At 36.5% G+C, this 14,182-nt stretch overlaps 1 protein-coding gene across 1 annotated transcript; it reads left to right on the top strand.

Annotated features, from left to right (window-relative positions):
* The first annotated feature begins 7,528 nt into the window (after positions 1-7,528).
* Positions 7,529-8,745, top strand: LOC118479601 (valine N-monooxygenase 1-like). The gene is made up of 2 exons (XM_035974209.1): positions 7,529-7,970; positions 8,113-8,745. The coding sequence occupies exons 1-2, from the start codon at positions 7,617-7,619 to the stop codon at positions 8,743-8,745; spliced, it is 987 nt and encodes a 328-aa protein (XP_035830102.1). The 5' UTR covers positions 7,529-7,616.
* Positions 8,746-14,182: the final 5,437 nt, after the last annotated feature.

Below are 14,182 nucleotides of genomic sequence, written 5' to 3'. Positions count from 1 at the left end.
TATTGGCCAGTACTGTTTGCAGGTTCTAGAAGGATTTCTGTGCACGTAATCACGGTTGCGAGTCGGAACCTTTGGTTGCGACTCGAGACCACAGCAGGATTTGTCGAGACCTCCCGGTTGCGAGTCGTAATCGACGCGTATCGAGTCCGGCTGCGAGTCGTAACCACTGCTGCTTTGTCGGAACCGCTAGTTGCGAGTCGTAACCTCTGGTTGCGACTCGTAACCAAAACGTGATGAACCGAGACCTCGGTTGCGAGTCGCAACCTTGGTTGCGAGTCACTCTTGTCTCGACTGGACTGTTTTAGGGTTATTGGGCTTTTGACTGTTGGGCTTACTGTTAACTGGATTTCTTGTGTATCTGTTACTGTTTAGGCCCAATACCCCACTGTTTGTGTATTGCATGTTATACGTGATTGCCTTGTATTGTCATACGTGCTCACTATGTGTTTACTAGTACCCGACTTGACCCATATTTGGTAACCATGTTAGGACGTGGTGACCAACATACTTGACCGGGTAAAAACATCTACCGAGCAACCCAAGGTGAGTTCACAACTTAAAAGCATGCGTCCCGGTGGTTTGGGACACGAGACTAGAACAACCCTATCCCCTTGTAAAGGGGATACCATTTACATTCCTTCCCTGGTTACTGGGAACAAACTTACTTTACCTTCCCTTGAGTTGGGAAACCTTTTTAGTTAATTACTGTTTATACGGAATGCAACCAACGGCACTAAACGCAACTCTATCACTCAAGTCCCTACTACATAATACCGATTAGTCGCCGGGGCCAGGCGAACGGGTTATTAGTTGATAGCGCTATTTAGGTTTTACCAACCTCACACCGTGCCATGGTATGGGATCGGTCGTGAACTAATGTACTCAGGCATCCGTCAATGATGATAGAACATTGACATCGGGGCATCCTGCGGAAACGCAAACGGTTACCTAGTGTTCGGTATTGGAAAAACAGTTTAGTCGCTAACTTTTGGGGTAGCTCCCCATGGCATGTATAAACGGATAAATTAACTGGTGAAACAAGTTTTTGGTAATTAAAACTGGACAACTAGTGAACTCACTCAGCATTATTGTTGACCCCTTACTGCATGCTTTGCAGGTGGCCAGTGACTGGAGCAGCTGCTTGGGATGTGTAGTGGTCGTCTGCCCGTGTGTTGGGCATTTATCATGCTTACCTTATGAACAATGCTTAAAACTATTTATTTATGCTTCCGCTACTTATTACTGTTTAAACTTGAAACTTTAAACTCTGAACTTGATATTTGCTAATCTTATGGTTAGTAAGTATTACTTTTTGTTATCAATTTAATTAGTCAGTATAATTGGTGGCTGGATCCTGGTCAGTCACGCCCTCGAAGCGGGTGTCATCCGCAGGTGGATTTTGGGGGTGTGACATATAATCTGAAAGAGAGTGAAATAAGAGGGGAAATAAATCTTCGACTCACTAAATTATTTTATTATTTAGTATATAAAATTTATTTATTCAACCCGTGTAATGCACGAGGTTATAACCTAGCATTATATATCCTAAACTAACTATCCAGATATTTATAGAAACGTATATCTCTTTGACAATTTCAAATCATTACGATCTTAAAAGGGCAATTACTTTAAATTACAAAGTTCAAATCATTAACAATTTCTTCACGTTGTGTTTTATCAGTTACTGGGTTCATCACAATGTGTGTTAGCAGTTACTGGTTTCAGTTACTGTTTCATCACAATGTGTTTTATCAGTTACTGGTTGATATGATTTTTGGCATTCTTGATGTTGTGTTTTATCAGTTACTGGTTCACGTTGTGTTTTATCAGTTACTGGTTTCATCACAATGTGTTTTAACAACTACTGGTTTCAGTTACTGTTTCATCACAATGTGTTCTATCATTTACTAGTTGATGTGATTTCGGCATTCTTGATGTTGTGTTTTATCAGTTACTGGTTTCATCACAATGTGTTTTAGCAGTTACTGGTTTCAGTTACTGTTTCTTCACAATGTGTTTTATCAGTTACTGGTTGATATGATTTTTGGCATTCTTGATGTTGTGTTTTATCAATTACCGGTTTCATCACAATGTGTTATACCAGTTATGATTCATGAATGGCATGTTCTTTTGTATTTTATCTACCGTTTCATCACAATGTGTTTTACCAGTTACTGGCTGATGTGATTTTGGCATTCTTGATGTTGTGTTTTATCAGTTACTGGTTTTATCTCAATGTGTTTTTATCAGTTACTTACTGGTTCCAGAGTTTCATCATAATGTGTTTTATTAGTTACTGGTTGATATGATTTTGGCATTCTTGATGTTGTGTTTTAGCAGTCAGTCACTAGTTCGTCACATTGTGTTTTATCGCTAAAACAGACTACTATGAACACATCTAGATCTGATTTAACGTTATTTTTTGTATGATTTGGTGTTTTCAAATGTGAGGGATTAGAGAGAGAGAGAGAAAAAAATTGTGACATTTTTGGAGGTGGTTTTATGATTGGTAGTTATTTCCTTATTTAAAACAACCTAAATGACACATTTATCCCTAATCAATTAAATTAGCCTATTTTAAAGACATGTATATTACCAAAATGCCAACAAAATGATCTCAACCATTAAACACACTCATCTGATGGCCCAGATCGCTTCCTACACTTTCTAGGAAAAACACACTATCCGCAGGAACCCCACTCTAAATGTATAAATGCATGAAATAGAAGTATAAATGTATAAAATGGATTTATAAAACCAGTGTTGTAAAAATTGCCACTAGAGGGCGACTAGTCGGCGATTAATCGCTAGTCGGCCAGTAACTGAGTAATTTTTCGTTAATCAGTCCCTTAATTGCTAGTCAGGCCTAGTCGGACCTAGTCGAACCTAGTCGGCCAACCAAAAATCGGCGATTCCGGCCAGAATCCGGCAAAAAACCTGTTTATTCCGACCAAAACCTCTAAATTCCAGCCAGTTTCCAACCAAACAATGTGAATTCCAACAATTAATCTTGTATACTTAAAAAAATGAGTTGAGTAAGAGTTAAAACCTAGCTACTTAAAATATTTACCTATAAAAATATGTATATGTATACATAAAACTAAAAATTACATATAAAAAAACCCGATCCGAGTAATCCCGAGTAGTCGTTAGTCTCCACCTCACCGGCCGACTAGTGACTAGGGAGTTCTCCAACTTTGTATAAAACATAAACTACATGAATTGAAGGTATAAAAGCTAAAGTATATAAAAAGATGAATGGTTTGATTCGTTTCGATTAATTATGGTTAAAGGAGGGTACAAAAAAATCGATAACAGGTTTTGTTAAGTCGGGTTTCGATTAATCGGTTTTCAGCAAATTCAGTTTTTGGTTGATTTTGGTTCGGTTTCGGTTTCGTCTGTTTTCGGTTTCAGTTAAAGATTTAGTTTTTCTCACCCTTAGACACTGTTAATCACGTAACATGTCAATTTTTTAACTAAAAACTATAGTAATACTATACTCAAATTAAAGAAAATAAAGTACTTGTTTTTATGGGGTAATTTTGTTAGAAACTGAGTTTCTTTGTTCGCAAACAAGTATGGATTATCACAATGATAATCACAAACTGGAAGTCATTATTAACAATTGCTTTTCATTAATCATCAAGATTCAAATGTTTTACAAACGATTGATTTTACATACTCCCCCTTAGTTGATCACATGAACAGATAAGTTCGTACAAGAGAAAATGTGAGTGTGTGTGATAAATAGATCACTAACAGGTGTGATCTATTTATACAAGTATGAAAACTCTGTTCAGTGATTGGTTGACGTTACCCTGATAGTGACATCTAACATTCCTAACAGAAAAGATTCTCAGATGTTTGCAAACACTGATAAAATAAGTACTGTTGCATTGAGAAAACATTATCTAAGCTATCCTCTGTTGCAGTGGTCCAAACATCTGTTTGGCCTAACATCTGTTTGGTCTTCTTCAACAGACCTTGGCTTGATCAGGGCTTTGGTCTTCAATAGATGCTAGCCTTTAACAGATGCTTGTACTCTTGAACAACGGTTCTAAGTCTTCATCAGATGTTAGCCATGCTCTTGAACAGATGTTCTGAGTAGGTGTTCAAGATTCACTATCTTTGGGGAGAGACTGGTTCAATATTTGCTTATTTCTTGATCAGTAGAACATAATACAAACAAGAAAGTGTAGAAGAAACAAGATGTAAATTGAACTCTTTCATATTATTCATCACAGATTGATAACCGAAAGAGTATACATCATCTTCACCAACTGGTTTAGGTCACAAAGACCTAAACCCACACTTTCTGCCTCTCTAAACTAATCTCACCAAGAACTCTCCAAAAGTCTGTCAAAAAGTCTATTTAAAAGTGTATTGAATCTAACCTACAAACCTATATTTATAGGCTAGATCAAACTTCCAGACAACTACACATAGTCCAAAAATAATACAAGTACTACGGAACTAGATGTGTTCCGGGAAACCATGAGTTTCCTTGGAACAATCCTATCACACACATACATTATGTATTCCGGACTATCTTCAGGATTATACAAATACCCTCAAGTTACAAAGTTGTCCAGAACTTATAACATTTCTTAACAACTTTGACTTTGACTTTAGATCTTGGATTTTTCACAGAATTGATAAAGCCACAATTACCCGACATATTACTACACTTACAGTATGGCGGATGGCCTCATGAAGATCGAGGAGTCGACCTTGAACATAGCCCCGAACAGAATAGGTTTACATGTGAGATTTTTTGCTGTTCAAAAAAAAGTAAAAGTAAAAGGTAATAACATGAAATAAGTTAACCAAGTGTCAACTTAAGTCTAATTAGAAAAAATATAATCACAAAATATTAATTACAATTCACATATGTTTTATTTTCCTCAATTAAATTTATTTAAACATCTAAAAATACTAGAGTGACTTTAGTTGGACAATAAAAAATCCGATTACTATTGTATGAAAAGTTAGCCATTGAAAAATGGGATATTATCTTTGAATAACTCAACTTTCACCAATTGATCAATAGCACTTTCAATTTTCAAGTTAAACCACAACATTCCTAACATTCAACTTATTTTCCTCTAACACTCCCAAACTAACTAAACCATAACCCAGTTAGTTTTTTGTTTTTTTGCTGACGTGGCATCTGACATGGCACTCTTTGCTGACGTGGCATCTGATGTGGCACTTGATTAGTGACGTTGCGTCTGGCGTCAGCAAGCAAGGTTAGGGTTTGGTTAGTTTGGGAGTACGAGAGGAAAATAAGTGTAAAGTTAGGAGTGTTTTGATACAAATAAAAAGTTAGAAGTACAATCCACTAATTGATGAAAATTGAAGTTACCTATATCCAATATCTCTAAAAAATAGAAAAGAATGTTGCAAACAATTTATGTTATTAAATGAAAAGTCAGCCATTAAAAACTAGAAGAATATTAAAAACACTTTATATTGTTAAATGAAAATAATTATAAACTAGCAGGATTACCCGTGCTCTTTTCTGGGCTTTCGGTCTATATCAGTTTTGTACGGTGCGGTATCAACACTCGATATAGCAAATGAAAAGTGTTAGCCTAAGAGGATATCACATGTATTTTACATTGATCAAAAACTATAAAAACGAATACCAATACCAATATCGACATTGTTCGACTGGTATGGGTTCAGTTTGTTATGGTACCGGCACTCGCTATAGTTTACGGTATCAAGAAAATACTCTATTGCGAATATCATACCGCTACATTAAGAAAACCGTTAAACAAATACGTTAATGATACCGATGTTGTTTAGATGGTAGTTGTTTGGTTCCTCATGGTAAAAAAATCAACTATATTTAACTCTTTCGAATAAAATTGTTATTGAATCGTAGATAAAATAAGCATGTCTTAACGCTATATTGGGGAAAAAAAGTATCTTAAAATTTATAAGCGAAAAGCAAAATAAACTTTAGCAGTCATATAACAACTCTATTAAAGTTCCGAACTAAAAACATATTATGATAACTCTATTAAAATTCAGGGTAGAAATGTAAGAGTGCAAAGGATGCAACTATAATAAAGTCATTAGAAGATAAAACATTTATTCTCCTCTTGCTAAAATGTATATAGGTATAATAACAGTATGGTCACGAACCGAGTTGGTGTAGTAATATTTACATTTACAATACTTTTATTATACAAAAGTTGTATTATGTAACTCAAAAAATAAAGTCGTGTTTTACATCGATCGAACACCATACGCCATGTTTTACATCCATCGTCAATGCATATCGAACACCATAAAAATTGTATACGTCATGTTTTACATCCATTGTCAATGTATCATTATTTCAAATTCAAATCTTCTTTAAATAAAATTTATATCGGAATGTCAAGAAACAAATTTAACGCAATCACATATTTAGTTTTTATAAAAAAACTAAAGAAAGAAAGTTATTAAAAAATATAACTATCATGTTAAAGACATATATTAAAAAAATATAACTATTAGGTTAAAAACATATGTGACTGAAATATAAAAATAAAATAAAACAAAAACAAAATTCAAAAACAACTTTTAGTCAAAACTTAAAAAAGTCAAAAATAAAATTACTATTCAACAAAGTTGCTAATTGTATTAAGTAAAGTTCCTAATTGTCAACAAAGTTGCTAATTATATTAATTAAAGTTCATAGTTGGAAAAAAAAAAAAAAACAGATACACTATTTATCGTTGGGGTTTAGCTTGCATACATAATATAATAATTTTCAAAATACATGTATGAATTAGTAAATGGATATGGTAGTAAATTTAATAGAGAGAATAATGTGAAATAAATGATACAAAATTCATAACGTTACCAAAAATAAATTATTCTAGTGCTGCTGAGATTGATATCATATATTTTATCCCAATCCTCATGTTTACATTTTATCTAGTTTTCATGTTCATGTTTCTTCCCGGTACTTCGCATTATTTAAACCATCCCAAAAACATGTTTTCAAATTCATATTTCAACATCTTTTATCTTCAGGATCAGTAACCATGTCTTTAACCATCATCTTCCTTGTCATCATGTTCATATTTGTTGGTAGGTTTCTATACAAGAAATCTACAAGCCGCTCATCGTGTCCATTACCACCTGGTCCAACACCTTTGCCGTTTTTTGGATGCGCTATCCAAATGCTCCTAAATAAACCGACTTTCCGGTGGATTGATAAGCTTATGGACAAGTTTGACACCCCAATCCTTTGCCTCCGTCTAGGGCCATCAACCCACGTCATTGCGGTTTCATCGCCAGACATAGCATGTGAGTTCCTCAAGAAACAAGATGAAATATTCATGTCAAGGCCTGATGTCCTTTCAGCCTATCTAATAAGTGGTGGATACCGTACTGCAGTCATGTCCCCGTATGGAGAACAATGGAGGAAGATGAAAAGAATTATAAATCGGGATATTCTTTCACCACCAATACAGAAATGGCTTCAACCTAAACGTGACGAAGAAGCTGATCAAGTTCTCAGGTACATATGTAACCAAATAAAGAAACAAGACTCTATAGTTGATGGCGCGTTAATAAACGTTCGCGCTCTGAGCCAACATTTCTTTGCAAACACAATGAGGAATATTATTTTCGGGAAACGATTCTTTGGGCAAGGAACTGAAGATGGAGGGCCAGGTGAAGAAGAAACTGAACATGTTGCTGCACTTTTTGTCTTGCTCAAGTACCTTTATGCGTTTTGTATCACTGATTACTTCCCATGGTTAAGAGGGAAGACAGACTTTGATGGACATGAAAAGATAATTCGGACTGCAATCGAAAATGTTCGAAAGTATCAGGATCCATTGGTCGATGAACGCATTCAAATGTGGAACAATGGAGATAGAAAGGAAAAATCTGATATACTTGATGTTCTTATCACACTTGAAAATCCTAAGCTTACGCCAGAGGAGATTAAAGCCGAAATTGTTGTAAGTCTCTCGCCATTAATTACTATTTTCACGATTATTTTCTTTGGTGGTTTAGACTTTATAGTTTTGATTTTACACGTTTTACTTACGTTTGCATAATTATATTTGTCTAAAGTTTTCTTTATCACTTATCAAATTCTAGGAACTGATGATGGCCACAATTGATAACACGTATAATGCGGTAGAATGGACGATTGGTGAGATGATCAATGAACCTATGATCCTGAAGAGAGCAGTTGAGGAGTTGGAGCATATAGTAGGTCACCAAAGGCTAGTCGAAGAGCATGATGTACCCCAACTCAATTACATAAAGGCATGCATCAAGGAAGCTTTTAGGTTGCACCCGTTTGTATCTTTTCTTCCGCCACATGTTTCTATGATGGATACTACAGTTGCTGGTTACTTCATACCTAAGGGTAGCCATGTTATACTGAGTCGATATGGGGTAGGAAGGAATCCCAATGTGTGGGCAGACCCGTTGCGCTTTAACCCAGATCGACATCTACATGGGGAAGAAAAACATGTGGTTCTTTCAGATAATAACCTTAGGTTGATCTCATTTAGCACGGGGAAACGTGGTTGTCCTGGAATAATGTTAGGCACAATCATGACTACAATGTTGTTAGCAAGGATGGTCCAGGGTTTCACCTGGGAGGCACCGGATAATGAGCGATCAGTTGAGCTTGTTGAAAGTCACGATGACATTTGCTTGGCTACACCGCTTGTGGCAATTGCTAAGCCACGGTTGCCAGGGTACATATACCCTACATATTAAGGAGAAGGCTATCTTAAACGTACTATGAGATGCCATAACTAAGAGCAGTCATTTTATTATGATTCAGATTTATCTTCATACCTATATACCTAAATAAAGTTGTTTGATTTTTATATAACTTTACTAGGTTAGAATCCCATGTGCTACACGTCCTTGGGTTAATAAAAAATTTAAATGAAAAAATAATTATAAGAAACAAACACAAATCGTATATATCAAATTTTAATTTAACTATGGACAAAGCGAAGTGAAACTGTGCGAAAAAAAACATGTCTAAAACCTTACTGATATAAATTAATAGATGAAAAAATTGAAGAACGAAGTTTAATCAAGTCCATCCGAGAAGAAGAAACGGTTTTCGGGCCGGTATCGTTTTATTAATTTGTTTTAGTTATAATGGGTCAAAACTGTTTATGTCTATATTATGTATTTGGGCCGGAGGCCAAGTCTAGTGGGTCGAACGATATGTCAAAGTCCAGTTAGGTTATGTAGTGATTAGAGAACAAGCGGGTTGGGCCGAGAGCTTTATGAACCGGTACGTTTCAATGTAAATAACCGCATGAGCGGTTATCATGGAACAACATATCTCTTTGTTGAAACGTTGTGACGTTTGGAGACGTACCCGTTCATCGCGTATAAAGCCGGCTGCAAATCCATTTGTTCTTCGTTCGTTCAGTTAGTAAAGTTTCTGTATTTACAAGTTATTGTTATTCAAAGTTTCAAGTTCGATCAAGTTATATTCGGTTAGTTTGTTATCATTCAGAAGTTTGTTTTTGTTCGATTCATAATGATGCACTGTGATTATTGTGGGTTGTTTGAAAACGATTGTGTGTGCGGTCACAACACCATCCGTTCTGAATGGTCCTGGGTTTCCGATGACGATGATACCAACATTGGTATCAGAGCCAAAGGTTTAACAGGAAGCGGAAGGAGTTGTGATCAAGATGGGAACCGGGTTTGTGGAAACAAAGGAAAATCGGTGGAAACCGATCACGGTGAAGATGTTATTGTTCGTAGTGGAAAGTGCGGCCGGGCGGCGGAAGAGGATGAGTATGCGCAGGGGAAGCCAACCATGCGAACCGGGAAATCACCGAAGAAGAAGTTTCGAAGGAAAGTGTTTCCAAAGGGTTTCGTGAAGAAGTCCGGTAAGAAATCAAATGCACCAGTGGGTAGGCCGAGGAAACCGGGGATCCGGTGTTTCAAATGCAAGGAATTCGGTCATATCGCATCAATTTGCCCAAGTAAGTATATCAAGTTATCACCGTTACCAATTGAAAGTGATTATGTTGTGAAAGATACTTGTGGTGGCAAATGGGATTCAATATGGGTTGTTGATCCTACGTTCAAAACACATATGACGGGAAACCGGAATATGTTTAAGTGTTTCAAGAGACACTTTGGGGTTGTGACAAACGAAAGTAGGAAAGACTTTTCGTTTGTACATGGTATTGGAGAAGTGAGAGTGCCGGTGGACGACAAAGACAAGACGATCCCGTGCGTAAGTTATGCACCAAGTCTAGACAAGAATGTTCTAAGTCTAGAACAACTCTTGTTTCAAGGGATAGAAACAGTTACCATGGGGGATACGTGTGTGTTAAAGAAAATGTTTGGTTGTCGGTCGAAAGGGTTCGACATTTATGAAGACAAGTCGGAAGTCGACTTGGAACAAGATTATCTCAATGCATTCTACGATAATCTTGGGGTTGATAACGGCTACAAGAAGGAAAAGAAAGAATTCCAAGAGTGTTTGGGTGAATACTACGAAAGGGAATTCGAGAAAGCAAGAAACAAGAAGAAAGTGTACGGTGAAAATTCAAAGGCTAAAAAGAAGGAAATTGTGTATTCCAAGAAAGCGAAAAAGGCGCTTTTGATTTACATTGAAGGCGAAAAAGATAACCCGCGTCAATCAAGAGAAACACTTCGGGAACGAGCGTTAATTCTCTCACAACTCGAGGAGGACGCCATTGAAAGAAACATGATTATGGAAAGTTGTGTGGAACCGGGAGATCTTATTACATTGCACGAGGAAATAAAGAAACACCAAAGGTTCTTCGATGCACCGTTCGAAGAAGTCTTGGTTTGGTTCATTACGGATTTCCTCGGGATCGTATGTGAGAAAGCAATGCCGCCAGAACTGATCGGTGGCCGAGACCTTAGTCTCATATTGTTACATCGCATTGTAAAGCACAACTGAGGGTTCAAAGAAGTGATGGAGAAAAATATGTGGGACGTGATTGCGGCCAAGTATGGTTACGAACCGGATGATGCATACGAGATGAAAGTCGCCTACATCTATTACTTGGAACTAGTCGAGTGGTACTTCGACTACATGAAGAAAGAGCGTGAGAGAAAGGAAGATGGTATGACTGGAAATTCAAGCAACAATTGCGGTTGGCTCGACGAATCAAGCGACGACGAAGTGGTGGTCAAGATAGAGGTCACCAACAATCGCAAGGAGTGATCACGGCCGGAGACTCGGATGTTCTTGCTTAGGGCGGTGAATGAAGAACGAAGTTTAATCAAGTCCATCCGAGAAGAAGAAACGGTTTTCGGGCCGGTATCGTTTTATTAATTTGTTTTAGTTATAATGGGTCAAAACTGTTTATGTCTATATTATGTATTTGGGCCGGAGGCCAAGTCTAGTGGGTCGAACGATATGTCAAAGTCCAGTTAGGTTATGTAGTGATTAGAGAACAAGCGGGTTGGGCCGAGAGCTTTATGAACCGGTACGTTTCAATGTAAATAACCGCATGAGCGGTTATCATGGAACAACATATCTCTTCGTTGAAACGTTGTGACGTTTGGAGACGTACCCGTTCATCGCGTATAAAGCCGGCTGCAAATCCATTTGTTCTTCGTTCGTTCAGTTAGTAAAGTTTCTGTATTTACAAGTTATTGTTATTCAAAGTTTCAAGTTCGATCAAGTTATATTCGGTTAGTTTGTTATCATTCAGAAGTTTGTTTTTGTTCGATTCATAATGATGCACTGTGATTATTGTGGGTTGTTTGAAAACGATTGTGTGTGCGGTCACAACACCGTCCGTTCCGAATGGTCCTGGGTTTCCGATGACGATGATACCAACAAAAATAAACAGTTCTTATATGTCAGGTCAGATTGGTTCGACTTGCAATTCTTCATAAACAAAAAAAACTTCTGCTTCCTTTTTGTTCTAAATAAAACCAAAATCAATATGTGAAACATGATTACACTACTATGTTATTACAGTAATAACTAAATTGCACTTGCAAGCTCCTCCCAAATTTGTCCACCTCTACCAAGATCCAAAACCTACATAGAAAGTAAAATGAAATCTCAAAATATTATTAAAGACGCTTGTTGGATGCAAACGAAATATTATTCTTCTCAAACAGCAAATATAACTATTTTAAACAATTGATCTGTTGTTATTCCTACCAATGACCTTGAGAAAGGGCATATGCAACTTTGTCTCCAACAAACTCAATTAGAAGAAAACAAGGATAGTTATCTTGATTTGCTTGGTCAAATTATAAGCTTTGCAAGAGAAAGTGTACCTCATTTGTTTCATTCAATATGGCTCTCCTTTCAGAATGACCTAACTAAAGGGTCATTGAGCATTTAAAATCCATTAATGCAAATACCTTAAAGAGTTAAATGCCATTTTAGCATTTAAAAGTTTGGGTATTTTGGCACTTTAGTCTAAAGCTTTCATTTTTCGCCAATGAGTTCAAAAAGGTTTCATCGTTACTATTTTAGTTCACTGGGTTAACTTCATCTATTTTTTCTGTTAACAACAAGAGCAATTTGATCGTTTTATATGTAATTCTGTTAACTAGAAGGTCAATTCGGCCATATAAAATAACCGAGTTTCCCTTCTCGTTAACAGAAAAAATGGATGAAATTAACCCCACTGGGCATCTATAGCGCCCCCCGGCGCCAGGCGCCGCCATTGAACTCTCGCCACCATGGTAACGAGCTCAAAGGGCTTTATCAGGTGGGGCCCATGTAAATTCACCCAATGAAATCTTTTTTTTTTTTAATTTTTATTAACAGGGGGCTTCATCCACACCATACAAGTTAAGAGGGGTGTGATAAAGCCTCAAGGGTGACATGACGCTGACGTGGAGCTGAGGTGGACTGATAAAGCCCCTTGAGGGCTCCAACCACACCCTATAGCCTAAGTAAAGAGTCCTTGAGCATTTAAAATAAAGGGTCATTGAGCATTTAAAATCCATTAATGCAAATACCTTAAAGAGTTAAATGCCATTTTAGCATTTAAAAGATTGGGTCATTTTGGCACTTTAGTCTAAAGCTTTCATTTTTCGCCTATGAGTTCAAAAAGGTTTCACCGTTACCATTTTAGTTCACTGGGTTAACTTCATCTATTTTTTCTGTTAACAAGAAGAGCAATTTGATCATTTTATATGTAATTCTGTTAACTAGAAGGTAAATTCGGCCATATAAAATAACCGAATTGTCCTTCTCGTTAACAGAAAAAATGGATGAAATTAACCTAGTGGACTAAAATGGCAATGGTCAAACCTTTTTGGAACCACATCTGAAAAATGAAACCTTTGGACTAAACTGTCAAAATGACCGAAACCACAAAAACTAAAATGGCATTTAATTCTACCCTAAAAGAAACAATAGAGGAACTCAAGACAGTACAGACGTAAAAAGAAGAAAAGTGTGGCATATATGGTTATAAGAAATAATAAGCAGAAATTGTTTAACCGAGTTAAGTGACATTTATGTCCTTATCGTTTGTCAACTTTTGTCATTTTGGGCCATGGTTATAAGAAATATTAAGCAGAAATTGTTTAACCGACTTAAATGACATTTACGTCCTTATCGTTTGTCAACTTTTTTTTATTTTGGGCCCATTTTCAAAATTGTATCTATTTCCTCCTTGACATACTTGAAACGTGTCATTTCAGTCAAAAAAACAAATCTCAATTAAAAGTTCTTGTTTAATAAAGGGTAAAGGCGTCATTTTCCATTTTCTTTTATTTTCATTTTATCTGCTTATATGTTAAACCACGGGACCCAACTTTACTTATATATCTATCTATACTTTATATAAAAGGAGAAATCCCAATGACATAAGAAAAGCTGATGTGTCAACCAGAGAGGCTGTCCAACAATGCTTTTCTTATGTCATCAACGATGAGGTGGCAGCCATAGAGGGAGCATAGTGACATCATAATTCAAAGATCGGCCATCAAACCACTGTCCCACTTTCAAATTTCAAAGGTCTGAACCACATTCAATTATGAAATCACTGATGTTCATTCAAAATTCAAACCACTAAATTCAAATCACTGATGTTTCATTAAAATGGGAGGGTAATTTGAAATTTAAAACTTATAGGGATATGTAATTTGCATTTAATGTCATCAGAGCTTTAATTATTCTCTCTCTCAAATATCAATTCAAACCCAAATCCAAACCCAACAA

The sequence above is a fragment of the Helianthus annuus genome, chromosome 6 (assembly GCF_002127325.2).
Source record: "Helianthus annuus cultivar XRQ/B chromosome 6, HanXRQr2.0-SUNRISE, whole genome shotgun sequence".
Lineage (NCBI taxonomy): Eukaryota > Viridiplantae > Streptophyta > Magnoliopsida > Asterales > Asteraceae > Helianthus > Helianthus annuus.
The sequence above is the reverse complement of the archived record's forward strand: the minus strand, read 5'-3'. Positions and strand labels throughout refer to the sequence as shown.

Bases quoted from the DNA above. Each gene is read 5' to 3' on its own strand.
- LOC118479601 (XM_035974209.1), top strand. From the start codon at position 7,617: ATGAGGAATATTATTTTCGGGAAACGATTCTTTGGGCAAGGAACTGAA. The intron at 7,971-8,112 runs GTAAGTCTCTCG...ATCAAATTCTAG, and splicing joins AGATTAAAGCCGAAATTGTT to GAACTGATGATGGCCACAAT.